The sequence below is a fragment of the Xiphophorus couchianus genome, chromosome 5, assembly GCF_001444195.1.
Source record: "Xiphophorus couchianus chromosome 5, X_couchianus-1.0, whole genome shotgun sequence".
Taxonomy (NCBI): domain Eukaryota; kingdom Metazoa; phylum Chordata; class Actinopteri; order Cyprinodontiformes; family Poeciliidae; genus Xiphophorus; species Xiphophorus couchianus.
The window spans coordinates 14093580-14118211 of record NC_040232.1 but is presented as its reverse complement, the minus strand read 5'-3'; the positions used below and the strand labels follow the sequence as shown (position 1 = coordinate 14118211).

The following is a 24632-nucleotide window of genomic DNA, read 5'->3' as shown; positions in this document are numbered from 1 at the left end:
GTACGTGACAAATCACGTCACTGGATGCGTTCAATAACAGTCAACCGGGGAGCAACCCGGGGGCGTTTCATTCTTTACCCGGGAAACAAGATTCAAGAGTTTAGTCCTTCTATAAAATATTTTTACCAAACAAAATACAAATTACAGGTTATTCATTACAATGAATACAGAAATACATACATAGGTTTTGATGAGTAGTGTTTCATTTTGGTTTGCGGACTTTGTTCATTTGTGTGTCATTCTATTGTTGTTAACGTTTGGCAAATATAAAATATTAAAACGATTAATCAAAATTAGTTGCATGACACCAACTTACCACTTAAAACATGGTTTCAGCATATTGATAATCTGAGACAGTATTTATTTTTTCTTTTAGTTTCTAGGCAACTTCTTTTACGCTTCACACCGCCGATCTCGAGGGTGGACATAAATAGGGCATCCGGGGTACGAAAATGATGCGCACCCCATAGTGTTAAAAAATGACTGTCACCAGTGGATGCCGCTGTTTTCACAAAACATAATTTTAATGCCGCTTGACTCAATAGTTTTAGGAGTAGCAACACTGGTGTGAACAATTTACCAGGAACTTTGTGGTTACTCTTAGTTGTGACTGAAATACGTTTATTTTGACGTTATGATTTTATGTAAACAGAAAGACACACATCAAAAAAAAGAGTCCAGACCCGCGATTATGGCGCCTGTTATTTGTTTCCGACTCCCGCCATCGGAGTTGTAGTACTGCTTTGAGACCGTGCGGGGGCGCTGTGCACCCAGTCTTCGCACATTGACTGAACACGGACGGAGAGCTTTGTGCCGAAAACTAAACCTCTGAGTCAGACTAATGAATTAAAACGGCCCGATTGGAAGGTAAATGCTAAAGAGAGCCGCTGGAGGCGTATTCCGGGTTTTGGGTCTTAGCTTTTTTATCTAAAAATAGATTAATTCTGCAATAGTTAGGCTTTTCAGATCCATCCGTTGGGGCAAGTTGTTGGTGATTGAGGAGGCTCAGGGGCGACGGTAGCACCAGCGGCAGCAGCCCTGTCTGTAAACTAGCGGCTGTAAGGACCGATGCTTGGAAGTTGAAAAAGACTGTAACAAGTAAAATTGCTGTATTTTTAAACTTCTCAAAGTAGTTGCATTAGTTGTAAATCCCAGGACCAATCACGAATGTTGGTGTTTTGAAGAAAGATAAAGGGATACTTGACTTCCTCTGTGATTGTCTGTGGACGTAGATGTGATGGGTACCTGGATAGTTTGAGGCCTAGGCTAGTAGAGTAGGCTAACCAGTTAGCGCGGCTAACATCACTTCCTTCCCGCAAAATGCTAACTACTGTTGTATGGCAGTGGCTATACACCGACTGTCTTTTTCGTAAGCGACTTTTGCAACATGGCTCTTCAGATACATACAATGTTCTTGAAATAGCAGTCAAACTAGTTCCTGTGTCTCTGTGGTGCTGTATAAAACACTAGGGTAAAATATTCAGCTGATGTTTAGCTGTGCTATCTTAGCATTCAAGCTAATAATATGCCCAATGCCGGTTCAGTGATAGCTTTTAATCAAATAAATGTGCTGGATTGAAAAGCTCTGTTGTATACAGGTGTGGATGTATCCGGTGTAGCGAGGAAAAGTAATGATTACCGCATTGGATTTATGCGAAAAGCGAGGTTTTGTTGGGTGCACTAGTATGGTTGTGCTGAACTTAAGTTTTCTGACCCATAGAGGCCAGTAGAAGACCGTGTGGACCGTACATCAACAAGCATGGAGTTCCCGCAACAGCAGAAGCCTGCGGGGGACGGAAAGATCTTCTATCCTCCTGGAGTGAAGGAGATCACGGACAAAATAAGCAACGATGAGGTGGTCAAACGGTTGAAGGTATGTTGATAAGGTTTCATACTTTTCAAAAACTACTTCAAATTCCAGTCAAAAGCATCCAGCCTCTCGCACAATACCAATACTTCCCTAACTTTGCAAACCTTAGTTGGTAGTCTATTAATCTCTCTTCTTTTGAGATTTTCCGTTGTTTTTGTTAGTGATGAATATGCAGACTGATCAATAATCAAGTTGTATGCTAGTCAATAATATTTGACCTGATACAAAGTTGTGATGTTTTGCATCATGAGGAGGAACTTCCAGTTCTTTATTTTACCATTGGCATTTTTAATGCAGTTGAAGCCAGAAATTTACATACACAGAACAACGAAACACTTTTTTCCCTCCTCACCATCTGAAGTAAAATCAGGCCAAACTGTTCATTTTAGATCAGTTAAAACTACCAAGACTATTTCTATTTGCTGAATGCCACAATAATGATGTCAGAGATTTATTCATGAATTTCTTTTAAATCAGAAGCTAGTAATACAGAATGATTACTAGCTATGAAACTATTAGGAAAAACCCACCTCATGATGTCATGGTAGGTTAATAGACACTTTGAGTTTATTGGAGACACCCGGGTGCATGTATTTTAAGCCCACACCTTGAACAAACTGCTTTCTTGTTTGACATGATGGGAAGGTCTAAACAAATCAAACAAGATATAGTTATTTGGCTGCACAAGTCTGGTTCATTCTTTGCATTTATCAAAGCTTGAAGGTGCCAGGTTCATCTGTTCAAGCAATTACACGCAAGTATAGACATGATGGGAATGTCCAACCATCATACCGCTGTGTGTCCCAGTGATGAACGTATTTTGGTCCAAAATGTGCAGATTGACCCCAGGACATGAAGCCATTCTGAAGATGCTGCTGAAGCTGATAATACACTGTTATCATCTGCAGTGGAATGTGTTCTGTATCAACATGACCTGGAAGTTCAGTCAGTGAGGAGGAAGCCATTACTCCAAAAGAAAAAAACATGCGAAGGAACTAGAAACATGTCTGATAAAATGATAGTTTGGCCATAATGACGATCGTTACATTTGGATGAAAAAGGCTTTCTCTTGTAAGCCTGGGAACACCATCTTGGCTGTAACGCATCGTGTTGTGGGGCCTCAGGACAATAAAGTCAATGTTTTGGCATGGCCAGCCCTGATCTCAGTCTGATAGAGAAGTTGTGGACAGATCAGAAAAGGTGTGTGGAAGTGAGGAAGCCTGCAAACCTGATTCAGTTGCAGCCTTTCTGACAGGAGGAATGGACATGAACTCCAGCAAACTATTGTGAGAAGCTTGTGGAAGAAAACCCAAAACATTTGACCCAAGTCATGCTGTACAAGGGCAGTAGCACCAAATACTGAGGAAGTATATGTAAATGTCTGATTTTGAAGACATGAACATATAAAACTTGTATTATTTTGCTCATTGTTGTGGAATTTAGGAAATAAAAATTATTTGGATCCCCCTCACCTCACATTATAAATCACTTTTTTTAACCTGGCTAAGCAGGAAATGTTCTGTATTGGTAGAAATTATTTACATGCGGATACTTTAGTCACTCATCAGGAGACGTTAGTTTTCCACTAAATATATATACATCAGTATTTTACTGTATTTATTTATTTCCAACATTCCTTTAGAAAATAAATGCTGTTCTGAAGTAGGCAACAAATGATGTTAGCATGAAAAACTCAAGTTGATTACACTTGGAATATGTTAGCCAGCCAACAATTATTGTAGTTCAAACAGTCCTGCAGTATGAATATTGTGCACACTGATAATGCGATGTTGTGCAGGCTTAGTGTATAGATTAACATTGTGCCTGAAAATTGTTTATTTCAATTATTTTTTAACTGACATTACATTTTATGGCTGGAAAGCTCATAACAAAACAGAACTACTTTGCTTTAGTACGATTAGCCTTATTGTTACCTGCTTCAAGTCTTGCTCTCTCCCACCTAGGAACTACGAATTTGCTGGGGGCAATTACAGAATTTGTTATTTATAGAAGTGCTGTACATCCACTTTCTTTATTTGGTCAGGTTGTTGATTATATATCAGAACATGTTCTATATGTTAAATCATCTTATTGGGGTTAAAATGATTTGCTGAAGTTGTCAAGGAACTATATTGCTTTATAGCCAAGTTGTTTTATTGCAAAATCAGCAGCTGTAGAGAAAAGTGCAAATAGCTGAAATGGAAGGAGTTGGTTTAATTTCTTTCTGGCATATCTAGAGACAGCTTCATAGCCGAAGTCAAGGTTTGTTGGAAACCCAGTGCAAACATCCATCACCACTGTACACTAAAGTACATTCCACAACATTGTCAAATTTCTTTCCTGATTGTGTTCAACACAAGCTTTTAGAAAACCACAATGTGTTTTTTTTTTTTTTAGTTGCTGTTGCTTAGAATAGCAGAAAATGTTCTGTGGGGCGTTTAGGTGTTTAAGTTGTTGATTTGTTCATTTGTGAGCTAAAACACAGTTAATTACCGTACAAGTAGACTTTTTTTTTTAAACAGGAGTAGATGCCTGAAAGTTTTTAAGCGAATATTTTTGTACATGTTGTTTGCCAGTAGCTGGAGGTTCATAATCTGAGATCGTCAATATGCTTTAGTTTCTCAGAGGAGAATAAGTCTAGTAGTGCAACTCTCCACTAGCTGATGCAATTGAGGCTTTCATAATCTAAATAAGATATAGATTTAAAACTGCCATGTATCTGGTTCTTTTATTTTTATGTTTTATAAGGCGTTGTAATTCTTTTTTTCCTCTTTGGAAAGTTGTGATTCTGCAAGTTGGTATTTTTTGATGCGGGTGAAACGGGTGAAAGTCTTTTGCTTTCACCAAGTTCACTACTTCTTGCTGCTGTTGCAGCTGGTTGCTTAAGATGAGCTAAAGCAAGCAGTTGTTCTACTGGGGACTGCAAGATTACCAGATGACGATGGTTGCTCTATTTCACTTGTAAATAAATTCTGCATATTGTCATTACATAGATTAATTTGTTCATATCTCCATTTATATACAGCTAAAAAAAAATGGTGTCCCATATCAGCAACCTCTGCTCCAGAGAAAAGGGAACCTCTCTGGACTTAGCTTTTAAGTTGTGATACAGTAACAGGCATAACATTAAAACAAACCACTGGTCTGGCTAGATTAACAGCTAATATAATTCAAAATACTAAAGTAGATTATTGTCTAGCTTAGGCATGCAAATTGGGAGTATTGTTATTCTGTTAAATAAATTACTGATGTCATAATTGACAAAGTTCAACTTAGTGTAAATAATCTTTCCAGAAATTTTCCACTTAATCCATATTTTGACAGTTTAATTTTTTCTTCTTTGTTAGTTATTTTTATCATGTCCCAGCGTGTGTTTTTAGCCAATCAGCATTCAATCTACGCAAAGCATCATTCCACAGTTGACTTCAAATTTGCAAACAGCTGGATGGGATGTTAGCTGTGGAGGAAATATGCAAAGTGAGAATGTTGATATTCTAGGGTTGTGGCCGACTGAGCCTCGTTAAAGGAAAGGTTCATCAGTTCGGAAGGGTCATTACTGCAATTTTGAAAAACAAAATCTGATCAGATTCTTTTGTTTAAATAAATGGCCCTGACCACTGGTCAGAGCCTGACCATTGACCATTTTTGTTTCCAGTGAGAAACAAAAAAAAACTCGGACCCTTTTCCTGTCAGTGACGTGATTATACATGATGTGTTCAGTATAGACGTTGCTACTATGAAGGAGACGCATGGAGGAGTTTTCCAAGTTCCCAGTCAGAAATACAACAAGAATGCAGCATAAAGTTGGAAATTCAACCGGGAAAGGCAGAGATTGCCAAGCAGTTTGGATTTTCAAATCCAGTATGGCTGCAGACAGTGTGTGTTGAATACACAGTTAATGTTCAAACTAGAAACTTTCCTTTCTTTTTTTGGCTGCTTACACCTCATTAAACCAGTGATTGAAATTGTGCTGTGAAATATCCACTTGTGAATATGCTAACATTGTGTTTAAATGCATTAGATACAAAGACAAACATCATTTTGAATTATTAATAGTAGTGGTAGTTGGAACAAAAATAAATGAGTCACCCTCTACTTGGGTGTTACAACGTTCTCAGCCCAGAGCTCCAACTGCAGAGACTAATTCAGTGTAAAGTAACAAGAAGGCTGACCAGAGTAAAGCTGAGCAGTCTGTCGTTGAGCATGGTGGATTTGAAAATATTGGAAGATTTTTCTTTTTAACTTTGCACCTTGCTAATCCTTAATTGGAGCACCTTGGCTTAAAAAAAAAAGCCTTAGTGGATGTATGAAAGTGTCTGAATTATTCCACAGAAACTTTGGACCGAATTGAGAAGTTTGGATCAAAGACTTGTTGCACCTGGAATATAAGTCAGACTCTCCACCACCTCCTGGAGGTCTCTATTTCAATAGAGATCTAGCAACTGTGAAAGTCTGTGTTGATGAAGTCTAGTGAACTTATTGTCATATTCAAGAAACACGTTTGAGATGGTTTGAGATACAGTATGTGCTATATTTCACTGTCCTGTTGGAAGCAGCCATCAGAAGAGGTGGTCAGGAGGAGAGATGAAAATTCTCATTCTGGTTGTAGCTGAACAACTGACACGGTGCAGACCGGATCCATGCTTTTGTGTTGTTTTACACCAAATTCTGACCCTAAAATTTGAAGGTTCAGCTGACTTTAAGACTAATCATTTCTGCCCAATTTTGGTGAGCTTGTGTTGAGTTTTAAGCTCAGTTTTCTGAAATCTGCAACACCTCGAGGTTAGACATGTTGTGTTTTAAGCATCAGTTGTATCAACCACACCACCTTCAAATTCATTCAGTTTGGCCTTTAACACGTTGTGTTCACCATGTCTAGATGTCTAAATCTACTCAGTGTGCCTAATAAAGTGGCTAGCGAAGGTACAATTTCAGAGGAAAACACACAACCTGTTTTAGTAATTCTGCTAGCTCTAATTGCAAATTTCAGATGGTTTAAAAACTCCATTACCATTTTGTCTGCTTGTTATAAACAACCCAACTCTGCCCCAAGCACAATAGGAACCACTATGAACGCTGTATTTTGTTCTATCACAGCTCTTAAAGAGAAATGCTGGCAGGTTAAATAAAGATCAACCAGATGCAGAGATTGGAACGTTCTTAGAAGTAAGACATTACTTAAAGAAATATCAGGAAAACTGTGTGCACACTTGTAGCCTAATAGTCATTAGTCGCACAACAATGAGTAATCAGTGAGCACTAAGGGTTTACACATTGCTTTTTTTCTATAAGCTGACCGATGGACACCTCTGTTGTTGAGGTTGTCAAAAAAAAGTCCTCAAAACAAAGGTCTGATCCTGCTCACATTGAGGGGAGAGACTCTGCACTGGACGCCTAAAGAGAAACATGAAAGTCTTGTAATTTCATGGAAAAACTGCATCGATTCTATTTGTTAAGTTCAAACGGACCAAATGGCATCTGCTGAGGTATAAAAGGGTTGCCGTGTTACACTTTAACCTCATTCTTGCACAGGAAAGTGTGTTTCGTTACAGTTCCTCAGATGTTATCAGAGTTGCGTGCATGAAGTGGCTTTGTGGTTTGAATATGGACAAATGTTTAGCTGATCTGCTCACTGAAATGTTGGTTTGCTCCTAAAACAGAGCAATGGCATTAGACTCCAGATGCATAAACTCTCCAGGTCAAAAGGTCCACAGGAGAGTTTCTGTTCTGAGAGCTTTACTCAGCGAGGATAAGAGTGTGTGTGGACATAATGCCGGGGTGTAGGGGTGAGTGTGCCGCTCTGCAGTCTGTTGGAGCTGCTGGCCCATCCCCCACCAACAGGCAGTTGGGAGCTTCACAGCCATGTTTCAGCTCACACACAGAGGAAGTTGCAGCTCGAAGCATTTCTTTCTAACGATTGTATTTCAATGGACTGGTGTGAATGAAACCTCTGTGGGCAGCAGTGGGACAAACCCAAACTTAGTTTGTTTGTTTCTGTCATATCAGTCAGGTTTTGTTCTTTTTTTTTTTTTAATGAAAAAGTCAGTTTGAGAAAGTTGCTAAATAACTCTTACTTACAAATACAGTGTGTTTGGTTTTTCCCTCCTGTCCTTTTCACTTTTTAATGTACTACAATGCACTTAAAATTGGATTATATGGGGGTGTGCTGTGGTGGCGCAGGGGTTAAGCACAACCCTTAGTCCTCAACGTGGCTGTCGCAGGTTCGAGTCCCGGCCTGGCGACCTTTGCTGCATGTCTTCCCTTTCTCTCATTACCTACTTTCCTGTCAATTAACTATCAAATAAAGGCCACTAGAGCCAATAAAACCTAAAAAATAAAATAAAATAAAATGGATTATATGAATGAAGCGCCAGCTACGGCCTGATGACATAAAATAAAACCCTTATTTGTGTATTCACAAATGAAAAAAACATTTTAGTCAGAAAATCAAACATGAGATTAAATAAACATTAAATGTCTGTTTAATCAGTGTAGCTCCAAAGAGGAAAAAAAAGTTTGTTTTACAGGTTTTAGTTAAATTTAAATAGACCAACTTTAAAATTGATAGCATTATTCAACAGTGTACATGATCCAGGAATTTGTCTTGGTTAATTTTGAATTTAGTTACATGTTCCCTCTATATGCACAACTAAATGTGATTAAAATGGAAGTAAAACTACTTGTTCTTCTGCACGTTAACACAGCCAGGCAGATTTAGTCAAGCATGCAGGGAAGACCACAGAGAGCTGCTTTAAAAGTTAAGGTAGATAATTCATTTATTTTATTTTTCCCTCTCTCCCTGCTGGAAAGCACCCACACATATTTGTTTTTCATGGGGTATTTAGAAATGCTTCCATACTTGGATCATTTTGAATATGAAAGAAATGTAAAAACTTTAACGTATAAAGTCGTAAGGCAATTTTGAGACGACTTGTCGGCCATGTTTGTTTTTAGAATGGCAGCGCAGACACTAAAGAGCCAGGCGACTGAAGCTGAAATTGGCTGACTTAAGTCACATCTGCATGGGCACACATTCGCTCTGCTGCAGACTGTAGGGAGGAGACGTGTTACAATGTGTTGTAAACTTTCATAGTTTAGAAAATAATAAAATTAACTTTGACTAAAATTATTAATGTAGAGGTCACTGAAGTTGATGATCCACAGCAGCCAGACAAAAGAAAAAAACAACTTTTTTGTGTCAAAACATTTTGTTCAGTTTTGGTCACTGAGTATTTATGATTTTGAACCAGAGAAGATCAAATGTAATCAAATATTGTTCAGTACTATAAAAATGGGCCTTAACCAAAGCACCAACAAGAATCTCTGAATGAGCTGCTAACTAACAATGAGCTGGTCACAGGATTCTCAAAGTGCTTATAAATCTTAAATATCTCGCCTGTCACTCTGGGTTTTTTTTATATAAAGTACCCAATAAATCAGCTAACAAATACCTTAAAAAATGTTATTAATAATTTGCCAGTAACTGATTGAGCTTCCACTTTACAGTTGAAAAGTTACTCATCAGTGGCATTTTTCCCTTCTGTGTTTCAGTGGTTTTTGGCACGAATCAAATATTTCATAAATACTCTTAAACAGCCTTGGCTAGACGGACTCTCATATGACCGCCCTTGTCGATGTGCTTAACAGATGGTGGTAAAGACCTACATGGACATGGATCAAGACTCTGAAGAGGAGAAGCAGCAGTATCTGGGTCTGGCGCTCCATCTTGCCTCCGAGTTCTTCTTAAGGAACCCTAATAAAGACGTTCGGCTGCTGGTGGCCTGCTGTCTGGCTGATATCTTCAGGATATACGCTCCTGAAGCTCCCTACACCTCCCACGACAAGCTGAAGGTCCGAATTATCTTCTAGAATCATTCATTCGTGTAAATCAATCCAAGTCTGCTTGCTGCAATGACGGCTGTTTACGTGTGGTGGGGTATAATTAAAACCTGCATGCATTGTTTACTGGATAATTGAGCACATTTGCCAGATGGCCCAAGGAAAGTTCAGGTTTTACTGTTGTGTAGCACATCCGTGCACCTTCTTTTAACCACGTTGTAAAGCCTTCCTGCTCCCTATAAAACCACAGGACTTAATGAGAAGCTAAAAAACTTTTTTTTCCTCCAGGACATTTTTCTGTTCATCACCAGACAGCTAAAAGGACTAGAAGACACCAAGAGCCCTCAGTTCAACCGATACTTTTACCTGCTGGAGGTAAATCTCTCACCTTGGCTGCACTTATACGTTTCAGCATTCCAATGTTTCTTTGCTACAGATTGTGTTAAAGTGAATATGTTTCATTTGGATTTCGAAAGTTACTACTTATCAATGTATTTGTTTGTGTTGTGCAACAGAATCTTGCGTGGGTAAAATCATACAATATCTGCTTTGAACTGGAGGACTGCAACGAGATTTTCATCCAGCTCTTCAAAACGCTCTTCTCCGTTATAAAGTAAGTTGGTTGCATCTGTCAACTTGAAGACAAGATAGTGTGCACTACTGGGTACCGGAGTGTGAGATGAGGTTTATTTTATTTTTATTTTTTTTTAACAAAACTGATAATCTCCCCTTTTTATCTTTTCACAAATCACTTTTTACCCTCGGGGAATCTGCAATCGATGCAGAACAATGGTGTTAAATCTTATTTTTTGTTTGTTTTTGTTTTCATGTAGCCCAAAATCATCAAACTAGAAATACACACTGCACAATAATGTACTTTTTTTTTTAAAGTGAAGGAGCAAAAGATTAAGAAGTATATTTTAATGCATAGTAAACAGCACATCTTGTTCTCTGGTTCATAAAATTGCACATTTTTTCCATGGATGATTTCCAAGCTATAAAATAGCAGCTGGTTTGCACCAGTTTGACCAAAAGCAGCTGCTTTGGCAGCACAAAAAAACGTTATATTTGATGAAAGAGTTTGTTTTGAACATTTTGGCTCATCGGTGTGTGTTCTACATTTTACTATAACATTATTAACTGATAAACTGGACAGGTGTGAGGTAGTGGGCCTTGTTGCGATATAAATGGCATTAATGTGTCAGAACTGGTGTCTTCCTCTGCTCATCAGCAACAGCCACAACCAGAAGGTGCAGATGCACATGATGGATCTGATGAGTTCTATCATCATGGAGGGAGACGGAGTCACACAGGAGCTGCTGGACACAATCCTAATAAATCTCATACCTGCACACAAGGCGAGTCTGCGGTCACACCACTGCACGCTGTGACATATTGCACGATTACTTTTCCGCATTAAATTAGAAAGAATTACTTATGTATGTCAGAATTCAAATAACATTAAAATACCTAAATATTGAATAGAACATGAACTATGTTAAATAGGTAAATGAGAGGCACTGATATGTTTTTAGTTTATTTCTTTAATTTTTTTTGCAATAGTTTTAATTGTTTTCTGTTCTGACCATGAAAAACGTTTTTACCAGCTCTCTGTGGTTTCTCTCTAAAACTTCTCTTATTTTATTCTTTTTATGATAGAAATCTTGTAATAAAAACAAAAGGCAGTTATAACATGCAGACAAAAAGTTAGAAAATCTGGTTTCAAATTTAAGCAAACACTTCTTGCGATAGTTATGCCAATTATTTATTCATCTTTTTGCTGACTCAGAATCTGAACAAGCAAGCGTACGACCTCGCCAAGACTCTCCTGAAGAGAACGGTCCAAACCATTGAGGCGTGCATTGCAAACGTGAGAAGCTGCTTGTTTTTGTTTTTTTTTTCCCTTTGTTTTCTTCTGTAATTCTCTTTTTCTAATGACGTTGTAGAGTACGTTATCAATGTATTCGTCCGATTCTCTTGCTCTGTGCTTTCATGTTCTCCCACAGTTCTTCAATCAGGTTTTAGTGATGGGAAAGTCCTCGGTCAGTGACCTATCAGAGCACGTCTTCGACCTCATCCAGGAGCTGTTTGCCATCGACCCCATGCTGCTGACCTCCGTCATGCCTCAGCTGGAGTTCAAGCTAAAGGTGAACACCGTGCAGCACTCCAAAAAACAACAACAATACCTCATCTCCAACCAACATCAACCTTACAGTTATATAATTTTCCCTTCTGATTTTATTTTAGTTTCTTTGAGTAATATTGATTTTTGATAGACTGTGATTCTGTCAGAGAAACTGTATTTCATATTGTTACTCTTTGATCCAGAACTTATTTCCTTGGTAAAAAGATTTTTTTTATCCATCTCTGGTGGTGAAACACTGTTTGAAGGATATGTTCACAAACATATACTTATTTTATTTGTATAACATATTTCATCAACAAGTCAATTCAAAGTGATAAAAACATAACATAATAAATAAATAACCATATGTTACCGTGGCAAAATAAAGAGAAGTAATGAAAAGTTGCATTCCAAATTATTTATTAATGTTGCACTTATTATTAATCAAAGGCAAACCAAAAGAGTTTTTAGCCTTGATTTAAATGAACTCAGTTTTTCAGCTGATATGCAGTTTTCTGGAAGTTTGTTGCTGGTTAAAAAAGCATGGAAAATGTTGATATGTAAAAAAAAAAAAAAAATCAATGTATCACCCATCTTTTTTCTGTATCATTTTGTGCTAATTGTCCCCTGACCGTACTTCACTATAGGGATTCGCTTTTTCAGGGTTTTATTTGTATGAAGCCCAGATTATTCAGACAATTTTGATCTCATCTGACCTTCTTACTAGAACTGCACAATATATAGTAAATTTATTATTTAGCAATAATTTTTGTTATGCTGTTTGCAGCGTGGAACCAAAGTCGAGTTTTAAAAATATCATTAAAAATATTAAAGGATGGCGTGCGATTTTTGTTACAGAGCAACGACGGAGAGGAGCGACTGGCTGTTGTACGTTTGCTAGCGAAGTTATTTGGAGCCAAAGACTCAGAGCTAGCATCACAGAACAGACCGCTTTGGCAGTGCTTCTTAGGACGGTGAGCAATCTCAGCATTGACCATTTGTTAAAGAGATTTATGTATCTGAAGTTAGATTTACAAACATATCAATGTAAGAGAGTTTATAGAGGAATTGAGGAACTTGACTGACATGCAACACTTTCCTTTTATATTCCTTCCTAACAGACTAAATAAGTAATTTTTATATTTGTGCAGATTTCTTTATTTTTTACCCTCTTCTCTTTGAACTAAATCTTCTTTATTTAATTTATTTATATGGGACTAATTTCTTCTATAGGTTCAACGACATCCACGTACCGGTCAGATTAGAGTGTGTAAAATTCGCAAGCCACTGCCTTATGAACCACCCCGACCTGGCGAAAGACCTCACAGGTGGGCAATACTTCTGATTCATTCGGGTTGTTGTTGATGGCTCCATCGTTCAACTGAAAGCAATGTCCTATCTCACTTATTTATTTGTTTTTGTCCAGAATATTTGAAAGTGCGTTCTCATGACCCAGAGGAAGCCATCAGACATGATGTCATCGTCACCATCATCAATGCTGGAAAGAAAGACCTGAACTTGGTCAATGACCAGCTGTTGGGCTTCGTGCGGGAAAGGACGCTGGACAAGAGGGTAGGAAATTTAAACCACTTAATGGTTCACTCATTGTAGTAGTAACACAGCTGTTACTCATTTGGGGTTTATTTGTTTAGATCAACAATAATAATCGACATAAAATGCAGCAATTTATCCTGGAGATCTGTACGAATCATTCACATTCTGAAATCACAACATATCCACATTAATGTGCAAGGTGTTAATATTTTATTGATTACAAACACAAGATTATCTCCCTTCCTGTGATTTTCATATCCTAGTTTGATCATTTCCCTTGTCAATGTTAACTTTTTCCTCTTTCTGCAGTGGCGTGTGCGTAAAGAGGCCATGATGGGCCTGGCTCAGCTTTATAAGAAATACTGTCTGCATCACGAGGCCGGAAAGGAGTCGGCCCAGAAGATCAGCTGGATCAAAGACAAACTGTTGCACATCTACTATCAGAACAGCATTGATGACAAGTGAGAACAAACACACAGTGTACATGAAATTATTTAATACTGCACAAATGGACTAGAATTAATGTATTTATAATTAGTTTGGCACATATGTGTGTTAATATGTCTCTAATATGTATAAAAAAAGACACATTTGTAAATCACAAACGTTGTTGTAATTTGATAATTTACTAAAATATCAATAACCTGACATCTCTGCAGCTATGGCCCCTCTCTGTTTAAAGCTTTAAAACTAGTTCCTTTTATTTTACAGTATCATAGCTTAATTAATAAAAAAATATATATATTAAATTAACCTGTAATATCAGCACATTTTACTTTGTTGGTCAGCCTATCATGACACTGAAGCCCATTACTCTTAGTTCCTCTTCGCAATGGGAAAGACTAGAGAACATGGCATTTAAATAAGGTTGTGTGTGGATCTCAATTAATTTAAGACATGGCTACTAGAAGATTTGTTCTTAAATTTACAGTCAGAGGAATAATTAGAAAATGTAATAATCATATAAATATGACAAACAAGAACCCATATGTGTCACTCCACTAGAAGCAGCGAGTGAGAGGCTAAGGAAGGGAAAGCAATCTCACTGAGAGGCATTTTGACCTGAAGTCTCCATAACAACTAGCACAGAGACAGTTCATCAGATACATCAGCTGTTCTTTGGCTATTTCTGTCACCAAAGTTACATTTTATGGAAAAACCTGTTTGAGCTTAAAAGAGAAGTAGAGATATCGGTCAGCGGTCGAAGATCATTTTGTATCTGTGTTTCAGCCTTGTGAAATGGTACAGTAATGTTGTCCCATTGGCTATACAAAGTAAAGCAGGCAACTCATTAAAGTTGAATTTCCCCCCTATAAATAAAAGATTTGTCTCTGTGAGGAAATGCTACTGCAATAAAATATCACTGTAAAGTTTTTAATACGTCAGTGTCGCACATTTAGAGATTAAATTCCTTCTCCCAAATTATTTCCTGTTTTATTTTCAGTGTTTAAAGAATGAATTGAAACTTTCCTCTTTCAGGTTGTTGGTGGAGAAGATTTTTGCGCAGTACATGGTGCCTCACAGTCTTGACACAGAGGAGAAGATGAAATGCCTCTACTACCTTTATTCCTGTCTGGACACTAACGCTGTAAAGTGAGTAAATATTCTGCATTTTCTCCGTCTACACAGTTTGTGGAAACTACACAAACATTGACACATTCATACGTGCAAGTATTGTACGTTAATATTGATCTAAAATTACAAGTAAACTGTCTGGAAAATACCTCACTGATAGCGCAGCAAGTCTGTATGATGAGAACCGTCTATTGATTCTCTGCTGTAATTTCTCTTTCTCACTGGCCTTTTTTTTCAGGGCTCTAAACGAAATGTGGAAGTGTCAGAATATGCTCAGAAGTCTCGTAAAAGAGCTGCTCGACCTTCACAAGCTGCCAGTGGTGGGTAGATGCTTCCTTTGTCTTTCAGTTTTTATTTTCAGGCTGTATAAAATTAAGTAGGATAATGTTTTCTTCTCCCCTCTCGCTAGTCGGAGGCCAATAACACCGCGATGCTCGGGAAGCTCATGAGTATCGCAAGTAAGTTGGACATAAACTGACACAAATACACACTGTGCCTTACAAAACCTCCTTTTGACATTATAACCACACAGTTCAATGTATTTTATACAATTGACCAATATACAGTAATGCATAATGTGAAGTGTAATAATAATATTAGGGTTTTCTGAACTTTTACAAATGCAATTTCTGAAAAGTTGGCTGTGTATTTGTTTTCAGCTCGTCTCTAGGTTAGGAATACTTTTGCAAGGCACTGGATGTTATTATGTCACAGTTATTGTTCACCATCATTCTAAATAAGGCATAATCCACACCAAAGTTGCTAGAAAAGGAAAATAAATTTAAAAAATCTATAAAATCAGTTCTGACATTTTGAATATAATTCAACCATTTTGACCTGTGGTTTTCAAAACGCACTCCTTGTGACCTCAGTCAAAAAGTTTTTCTTTCAATTCAAAATACTATATATAAAATCAGTCCACTCCTTTATCGTAGGTGTGCTCTTCTTCTTCTTTCTTCCAATTTCAATATATGACCTTTCGTAATCATAATTTTAATGTGATGCTGGTGTTTGCAGAGAATCTGCCGGATGCTGGAAAGGCTCAGGACTTCATGAAGAAATTTAATCAGGTTCTGAGTGAGGATGAGAAGCTCAGAATCCAGTTGGAGGTGCTCATCAGTCCAACATGCTCCTGCAAGCAGGCGGAGATCTGTGTGGTGAGGGAGCACGAGGCATACTTAAATCTGCACACAAATTACATTTTTAACACAACTCAGTTGTTTACGTCAGCAGGTGTGATGCAAATCAAGTGTTAGGGCTTGGGGTCCAACTTAGTAACAAAAAGGCTAACTTGTTTCATCACTGCCGAACTTTATAACAAATTAATATCTGAAAACGATAGTTTGAAGCTAATACATGAGATGTTTTGTGCAGAGGGAGATCACTCGAAAGCTGACGTTCCCCAAACAGCCGACCAATCCGTTCCTAGAGATGGTCAAGTTCCTGCTGGAGCGGATCGCCCCGGTTCACATCGACTCTGAAGCCATCAGGTCAGAAACATTCCTTAGAATGAGAATATTTTTTTCTATTTTGACACATAGAATGAATTGAGCTTTCAAACTTCAATAAAACAGGTGATTATAAGTAGTTTCTAATTGAAGATGTTGCATAATTGAAATGAGTTGGTAAATTGTGCCTGAAAACATTAAAATGAGTTAATTTTCATTGAGAGAACTAAAATAGATTTACCTAGTAACCAAGTGCTTCAAAGCACTTAGTTAAGGTAGACGGCTTCATAATGCTCTGTATTTGGTATTGTGTAACGCTGGTCCATTAACAGATCCGTCTCATTTACTGAGCCACCTAGTGGTGGTGATAGAAAACAGCAGGTTCCACTCTTGGTTTTTTTCCCCCCCATTTATTTTATGGAAAAATACTATGAGAGACCACACACTGACTAAACTATGCTGTTTTAGTCTTCACCTGGTCCCCATAAAATTATGAGATATGTTAACATAATTCAACAGTTTTATTTTGTTAATTTCCCTACAGTGCTTTGGTAAAGCTGCTAAATAAGTCTATCGAGGGGACAGCTGATGATGAGGAGGAAGGCGTCACCCCGGACACAGCGATCCGCTCTGGTCTTGAGCTGCTTAAGGTATAAATACTAAAATTAACTTTTAGAGTTTTCTTAAACTGCAACAAAACCTAAAGCAAAGTTTTATTAATCAAAAAATGTTCAAATGTTTTTTATCCTTGCAGGTCCTGTCATTCACACACCCCACAGCATTCCATTCAGCCGAGACCTACGAGTCTCTGCTCCAGTGTTTAAAGATGGAGGACGACAAAGTGGCAGAAGCAGCCATTCAGATTTTCCGTAACACTGGCCAGAAGATCGAGACGGAGTTGCAGCAGATAAGATCGTAAGAGATGTACAAGAGGCACAGACTGTGATGTTTTGATGTTCATCTGGTAAAAGAAGTACTGAACACGTCAACGATTTTCTTTGGGAATTTATTCTAATATTTGTTGACATGAAATTCACCCCAGATGTTGGTAATGACCTGAGTTGTACAGAGAAAGTAAAGCCTTTTTATTCAAATCAGTAAATAAAATGAAGTGACACAGGGATTAGCTTTTAAACACACAATTATATAAATTCATGACATACTTTTTTTTCTCGGGAACCGTTCTGTGCTCTCTGATCTGATCAGGTTTTTTCCATAAGCGTCCAGTTTGAACGTGTCAGGTGACTGACTGGGTCAGTCTATCAGTTTTACTTTCTTTCTCTTGAATCCGAATCAGGGTTTCATTGGTTGTGTCTTCGGGACTATTTTCTTCCTTGGAAATCCCCACTTGTTTCATTTTCAGATTCCTATCAGGAACATCAAGGTGCATTTTTCCATTCTTCCTTCCTTCCGTTATATGACTGCTGCTGGTGTTTATTTATGTTGAGACATCCAGACCCAGATGTCCCAGCAGTTTAACCTGTGCAGTGTGCTGCTGGTTAGAAACCTGTCACAGGCTGCCATGTTAAACCAGCTGGTATTGATTTGCATGAACGCAGCAGGAATTTGTTTTGGTCATGTGTTCCATACGTCCTCTCTGTACAATTCCACTTCATTACACAGAACTAATATATGGACTGATTTGTTTGACGTTGGTTGCTATCGACAACTGGTATAAATTTCAAGTCGGTAGAAATATATTCACTTTGAAAAACATTGTTCAGCCTTTATTTCACCATAAGGCCATTTCAGAAGAATTTAGATTTATACCTGTTCTGAATGGCGGGGTTCCTACAGCTTACTTTCTTCTGTTTGTCCTTCTCTTCTTTTCATCCTTGTCTTTTCTTTTTTCTTCCCTCCAATACTTGTGTTGGACCTTCATTCATTTTCCTTCTTTCCTGACTTTTTGTCCTTTGTGTCCTACTCTTCTTTTTTCTCTCCTTTCTTCTAGTTCCATTCTTTACTTTGCTGTCCATACTCTCTCCTTCCTTGTGTCCTCATTTTCTATCCTTGTCTTATATCCTATCCTCCCTTCCTTCTGAATTTCTTTTTCTTTTTTCTCAATTACTTTTTCCTCATTTTCTTTCACACTTTCTTTTTCCTTCTCTTTCTCACACTTTTTCTCGTTCTTTATTTTTCAGGTTTTTTTCTTTTTCTCTCTTCCTTCCTTGTCTTTCCTATCTCCCACCATTTAAGCCTAACCACTGTAGAAATATGTGTGCTCTGAATTTCCAGTGAATTTCTATAGTTCTATATATTTTTTTAAAAAGTATGAAGGACTTCCTGGTCTTGGAAGTCGAGTCTGAAATCTTTGCATCGCTAACACAGAATGAAGGGTTTTGTGTTTATTGTAAAGTATTTCTTCAGTTCTTTTGCCACTTATAATGCATTTTTTTGTAATGTTTTCTTCAGAACTCTGATTCCCATCCTGCATCAGAAAGCCAAGCGGGGCACGCCTCACCAGGCCAAGCAGGCTGTCCACTGCATTCATGCCATCTTCAACAACAAGGAAGTGCAACTGGCCCAGATTTTTGAGGTAGACTAACACTTCTTGATGATTAATTACAATCTCAAGTGTATTATTTACTCCTGTCCTCTCTACCTGAATCTGTGTTTCTTAACTAACAGTTTCCTCTTTGACCCACAGCCTTTGTCTCGCAGTCTCAACGCAGATGTTCCCGAGCAGCTCATCACTCCGCTTGTGTCTCTGGGTCATATATCCATGCTGGCTCCAGATCAGTTCGCCTCACCAATGAAATCCATCGTGGCTAACTTCATCGTCAAGGATTTGCTGATGAACGACAGGGTTTGTGGAGCTGACATTTGAACTTTAACATCCAGGAATTACACATGGACTTTGTTTGAGGCCTCTGGTGCTGTATGCACTGTGGGTATTTATCGACAGTAAGGAAGAAACGTGAACACTTACAAGTACCTGAAGTGGTTGTTGAACTGTAGTGGATCTCAAAAGTGTATTTTTATTCTGTACAATTCAAATGAAAAACATATATGTTAAACTTGGCCAGTCTCTCACAGTAGGTATGGGGTTCTTTTGGAGATGTGTGGTCCAAAAGTTTGTCTTTGGTTTTATCAGATAACACTTTGTTCCACAAGGTTGCTGGGAATTTCAGCCTCTTGGCTCTTTCTTGGGTTCTTGAAACACCTCTTAGATTAGTTTCTGACTGATACCTTTATTTTAGTTTTCCCTCTAATGTGTTTTTCAGTTAAATTTCCAGCATATATCACTTTGTGTATAAAAGGTTCAAAAATTACTTATAGTTTAATTGATAATATTTTTTTAAACTCAGATTCTTTCCACCACAAAAAACCCCAACTTATTAGCAAGGTTGTGTAAACTTTTAAGAGCCACAGTTTGAACAAAGAAAACATAAAATCAGATTTTTGTGACCATCTTTGTGTGTTCAGTCGGTAGGGAACAAGAACGGGAAGCTGTGGTCCGCAGATGAGGAAGTCTCACCTGAAGTTTTAGCAAAGGTAAGAGGATGTTCTAATATGTATGTTCTGTTCTTGATATTAATTATTCAAAGACCACCAAAGTTCAAAATTCATTTAGAATAGAATAGAAGTACTTTATTCATCCCAGCAGGGAAATTACTTCGCAGTTACAGCATAGAGACAAGACACAATAACAACTACCACTGAGTAGTAGTTGTAGATAAAATAAAAAATAAAAATAAAATATAAAATGCTACAAATTGTAAAAATATAAAATGCTGTTAATATTTGCTGTTATTTTTGTACTAAGTAGCTGTTAATTTGTTGTGTTATTCTTTACTTCACACAGCTGAAGGAACTGATTTTGTTCAGATCATTAAAACATTTTGAAACCGTAGAAATGGTGTGAAAGAACATTTTAGTGGTTTTGAAGTTATAGTTTTTTTTGTTGTTGTTTTCTGGAACATGTTGGTGGCCTGAAATGACAAACGATGTTCTTCCTGTTCCTGAAGGTTCAGGCCATCAAGCTCCTGGTACGCTGGTTACTAGGAATGAAGAACAACCAATCCAAATCGGCCAACTCCACCCTCCGGCTGCTGTCGGCCATGTTGGTTAGTGAGGGCGACCTCACGGAGCAGAAGAAGATCAGGTACCTCTGAATTATCTGTTACAGATTCGCTTTTACTCGTGTGTGTAAGAGCGAGTAAAAGCGATGTTTATTCCCTCATCGCTTCCTGTGTTGCAGTAAATCGGACATGTCCCGCCTGAGGCTGGCTGCCGGCTCGGCCATCATGAAGTTGGCTCAAGAGCCATGTTACCATGAAATCATCACACCTGAGCAGTTTCAGCTCTGTGGCCTTGTCATCAATGTCAGTTTCACCTACAGGACATTTATTTATTTCAAATATTATCTGATTTAAGAGAAACAACTGGAATGTATTAGTGAGAGTCATCTTTTAAGTTGCTAAGTTCACACCTGGTGTTTATCTCGTTTGTTCTGCCAGGATGAGTGCTACCAGGTCCGTCAGATCTTTGCTCAGAAGTTGCACTTAGCTCTCGTCAAACTGCTGCTGCCCTTGGAGTACCTGGCCGTTTTCGCTCTGTGTGCCAAGGACCCGGTGAAGGAGCGCCGTGCCCACGCCCGACAGTGCCTGCTCAAAAACATCTCCGTCCGCAGGGAATACATCAAACAGAACCCCCTCGCTCAGGGTGAGTGTTCATGCAGAAACATGGCGGCTTCCTATAGCAGCGTCAGGTGAATTGAAGATCAAAGAGTAAAATCCTTTTTAAATCAGATTGCTTTAAGTAGATGTGATTACCTCATGTCTAGAAATCACACTAGAGCTTTCCAATAAATTACAAACATATTCGCTCTAATGTAAATTACTCTCTCTCGTCAGAAAAACTGGTATCTCTTCTTCCTGAGTACGTGGTTCCATTTATGATCCACTTGTTGGCCCACGACCCTGATTTCACAAAACCACATGAATATGAACAACTCAAAGACATCAAAGAGTGAGGCTGCCCTTCTAATTGAGTACATCTAAAAGTTAGATAATGAGTACTAAAAAAACAACCAACTTCTTTTCCTTCGTTAGGTGTCTGTGGTTCATGTTGGAAGTTCTGATGACCAAGAATGAGAACAACAGTCACGCATTTCTTAGGAAGATGGTTGAGAACATCAAACAAACGAAAGACGCTCAGTGTCCCGAAGATGCAAAGGCCAATGAGGTACGCAGCTCTTTGCAGAAGGATTCACTTCACTTTGTTTTTCTATTACATAAAATCCTAATGAAATACATTTGCAATTGTATCTACATGATGCAGCGTAGAAAATGGCAAACACAGAAAGGATGTTGTCGTATTTTTGAAGCGAATCAGTGATTGTCGTGTCGTTCTTTTTGCAGAAGCTTTATATTGTGTGCGATGTGGCTCTCTTCGTCATCGCCAACAAGAGCACCGCTTGTCACCTGGACTGTCAGAAAGAGCCTGTCCTTTCCTCAAAGTTCTTCCTCGTACAAGACAAGGCAATACATACATTCTCACACATTCGGCAAATGTTGTGGTCAGCTACATTGCCTCGCTTTTCCTCACTCAAACTTTTTCAGGCCTTTGTTCTGTTTTTTGAAGTAAAAATAAACACGTTTCGGAATTTATCTCCGATTTTTCTACAGTAGAAAGGTCTTGCATATGAAACTTGAAAAACTGAGTGGGTTGATAGATGGATGGGTAATCAGATGAATAATACCCAAACCTTTAAAGTACTTAAAATCAAATTCCTCACTCTACCAGGTTCCTTGGCCTGTGTAGGAAACCTGAATGCAGGAAGATATTTTATTTTAAACTGTTTATTTTCTTTAGTTTCATTACACTTTAATTCTTCTTCTGGTGTTAAAATCTCTCATTTCAAAAGCAGAAACAAAATGTTCTCCTCTGGGGTCTTATTGAGCATAACCCGTTGTTCTTTTTTTAATAGCAGGAGTTTAAAAACGACAAGGAGTACCTGACAGGAGAGATGAGACAAATGCTGCTAACTGGAAAGGTAAACTCACAACATGAGTATTATTACTGTTGCAGTACAATGACAGTTTAACTTAAAAACATACAGACTAGTCTGTATGTTTGCAATAAAAATCGATTAAAAATAAAAATAACCACATGAATTGATACCTGATCCAGTTATTTTATATATTGACTTATTTTCTTACTTAGCCCAAACCAGCTCCAGTTTTGGCGACTGTCAACAAAACTCTGACCGTTCCGGGTCGGAGGATCATCCAGAAGACCACTACAGCGTCAGACACGACCAGTAACACCAGCACCAACTCGTCTCCACTGGTCTCAGCTAACAACAAAAACAGGTATACACACACACACACACAGCATCTGTTTGCTCACACTACAAAGCAAAGAGTAACAGTGTTTCATCTGCTTGGTTTTAACACAACAACAGCACCGACTCGTCAGAAAGTCGAGCACAGGAGAACAACGAGAACCCGGTCATCAAGAAAGAAGAGACGAAGGTAAACTCGCACAGAAGCCTCCTCTCACCTCTCCACCAGCAGCCATGTTCTCTTTCAACTTCTTACTCGGTGTGTTTCAGGACGAGCCGAGTCAGAAGCTAGTGACCGACGCTGGGATAGAGGCATCACCTGTGAGACGGCGCGGCCGTCCTACCAAAGCCGCAGCAGCCGCTGCTGCAGCAGCGCTGAAGGAAGCCGGAGCAATACCAGCAGGAGGCGGAGGAGGCAAAGGCAGGAAGAGAGCGTCCGACACCACCACAGACTCCATCAACGTCAAAATGTCAAAGCAGTCGCAGCAGCAGAGTGACGAGGGGACAAAGAGACAGATCGACTTGCAGCGGTAACAGAAGAACTCAACTTCTTATCCTGCAATTAAAGGAAATCAAAAACACACCCAATTTATTTTCTGATAGAATAACACCTCCTGTAGTTGGTCTTTTTTGATTGTTTTTCTGTAGTATTTCAAAATGGACGAAGTTTTCATTTTTGAGTATGAAAAATTAAATGCATCCAGAGAAATGTCATCACTGAAAGAGAAGCCAATTATGATACTGGCTATTCTGGTGAGATATCTAGTTTTAGTAAATGTATGAAGCGGGAATGCTACGCTAATGTCTTGAAGTTAACAGATTTACTTTGGGAAAATATCAATAAGCATAATATATTTTAGTGTAGTTTGCTGTTCATATACAGCATGTTTTCCATGATAGACTATGCCACCTGCTGGCATAAATTTAAATCTGCATTTGGAGAAAATTCAGACAATAGTATGTTAAACATGCCAAAGATCCACCATGTTTGTTTTTATTTCCTTTTTTGGAAAATGGAGAAAGTTCATTAAACAATTTGAAGAATGTAAAATCACCACAAACATCAGACTGGGAACTGGTGTGATCATTATTGATCTTTGAGAATGTTTTCTGCCATTACAATGCTATTACTCTAAAATGGTCTCAAAATAACAGCATTATAGTTTATTGCAATCATTTCTGGGAAAATTTATCAACTTGCAAAATTTGTTAATGTGACAGGCCTCACTATAACTGTAAAAATCAAATGATTGCTTTGCAGTTATTGCTAGATCCCCATTTTATTGCTTTAAATGCACAAGCCAGCATAAAAAAACTTGAATATAAAACATGTTCTGATGTGGAGATTTGCTATTTTTTTCAGGTAAAGAGGCGAAGATGAAATCCAGACTGTAGAGGACGGGCCTGAATCGTCACACCTTCAACTCTACACACAAGCTCCTTTGACTCTTACAGTTTTCTTGGAGATATTATGGACCTTCGACATAAACACAATATACAAGCACGCACGCACACACATACACACCATCATACTAGGAGATTTTAAACACCCTGTAGTCATTGATTTGAAGCTCTGTATGTAGGTCTTATTCAGAAACCTATCCCCCCCCCTTTTGTTTGTTGCTCTTCGCTTCTTTTTTGGAGCCATTTTTAAGAAGAAAAAAAATAAAACCAACTGGGATGGACATTTTACAAGCGTTTTGATCTGATAATGATTCTTGCTTATTAAATTCCCTGGGAAAACAACAACAAAAAAAACCCCAACATCTTCTGCTGTTTGAGTCTTGATGTCTTCCTCCTTCGTGTCTGGACTGCAGGGTTTCTTTTCAGCTCACCAGTTGAGTTTGTAAATACACACAAAAGTAAAAAAAAAAGAAAAGAACTTTGTAAATGTGAGTTACTTTGCAGGAATTTAAGGTGACATTGAATGCG

General features: G+C 38.3%; 1 protein-coding gene across 4 annotated transcripts; it reads left to right on the top strand.

Annotated features, from left to right (window-relative positions):
• Positions 1-717: 717 nt before the first annotated feature.
• On the top strand, positions 718-24592 carry pds5a (PDS5 cohesin associated factor A). 4 transcript variants are annotated; one of them, XM_028017187.1, is made up of 33 exons: positions 718-867; positions 1721-1873; positions 9518-9721; positions 9998-10084; positions 10225-10322; positions 10941-11067; positions 11499-11579; positions 11716-11856; positions 12693-12808; positions 13068-13162; positions 13261-13406; positions 13698-13849; positions 14868-14981; positions 15202-15283; positions 15373-15421; positions 15981-16120; positions 16338-16453; positions 16956-17061; positions 17166-17326; positions 18824-18947; positions 19059-19217; positions 19838-19906; positions 20380-20516; positions 20613-20736; positions 20872-21076; positions 21268-21382; positions 21466-21598; positions 21775-21894; positions 22344-22409; positions 22580-22728; positions 22821-22890; positions 22971-23230; positions 24064-24592. In XM_028017187.1, exons 2-33 carry the CDS (start codon positions 1760-1762, stop codon positions 24065-24067), a joined length of 3864 nt encoding a protein of 1287 aa, XP_027872988.1. In that variant the 5' UTR covers positions 718-867; positions 1721-1759; the 3' UTR covers positions 24068-24592. The 4 variants fall into 4 exon arrangements, with proteins under 4 accessions (XP_027872988.1, XP_027872987.1, XP_027872986.1 ...); XM_028017186.1 differs by lacking the exons at positions 718-867; positions 24064-24592 and adding an exon at positions 919-1058 and having other exon boundaries at positions 22971-23234; XM_028017185.1 differs by lacking the exons at positions 718-867; positions 24064-24592 and adding an exon at positions 919-1098 and having other exon boundaries at positions 22971-23234.
• Positions 24593-24632: the final 40 nt, after the last annotated feature.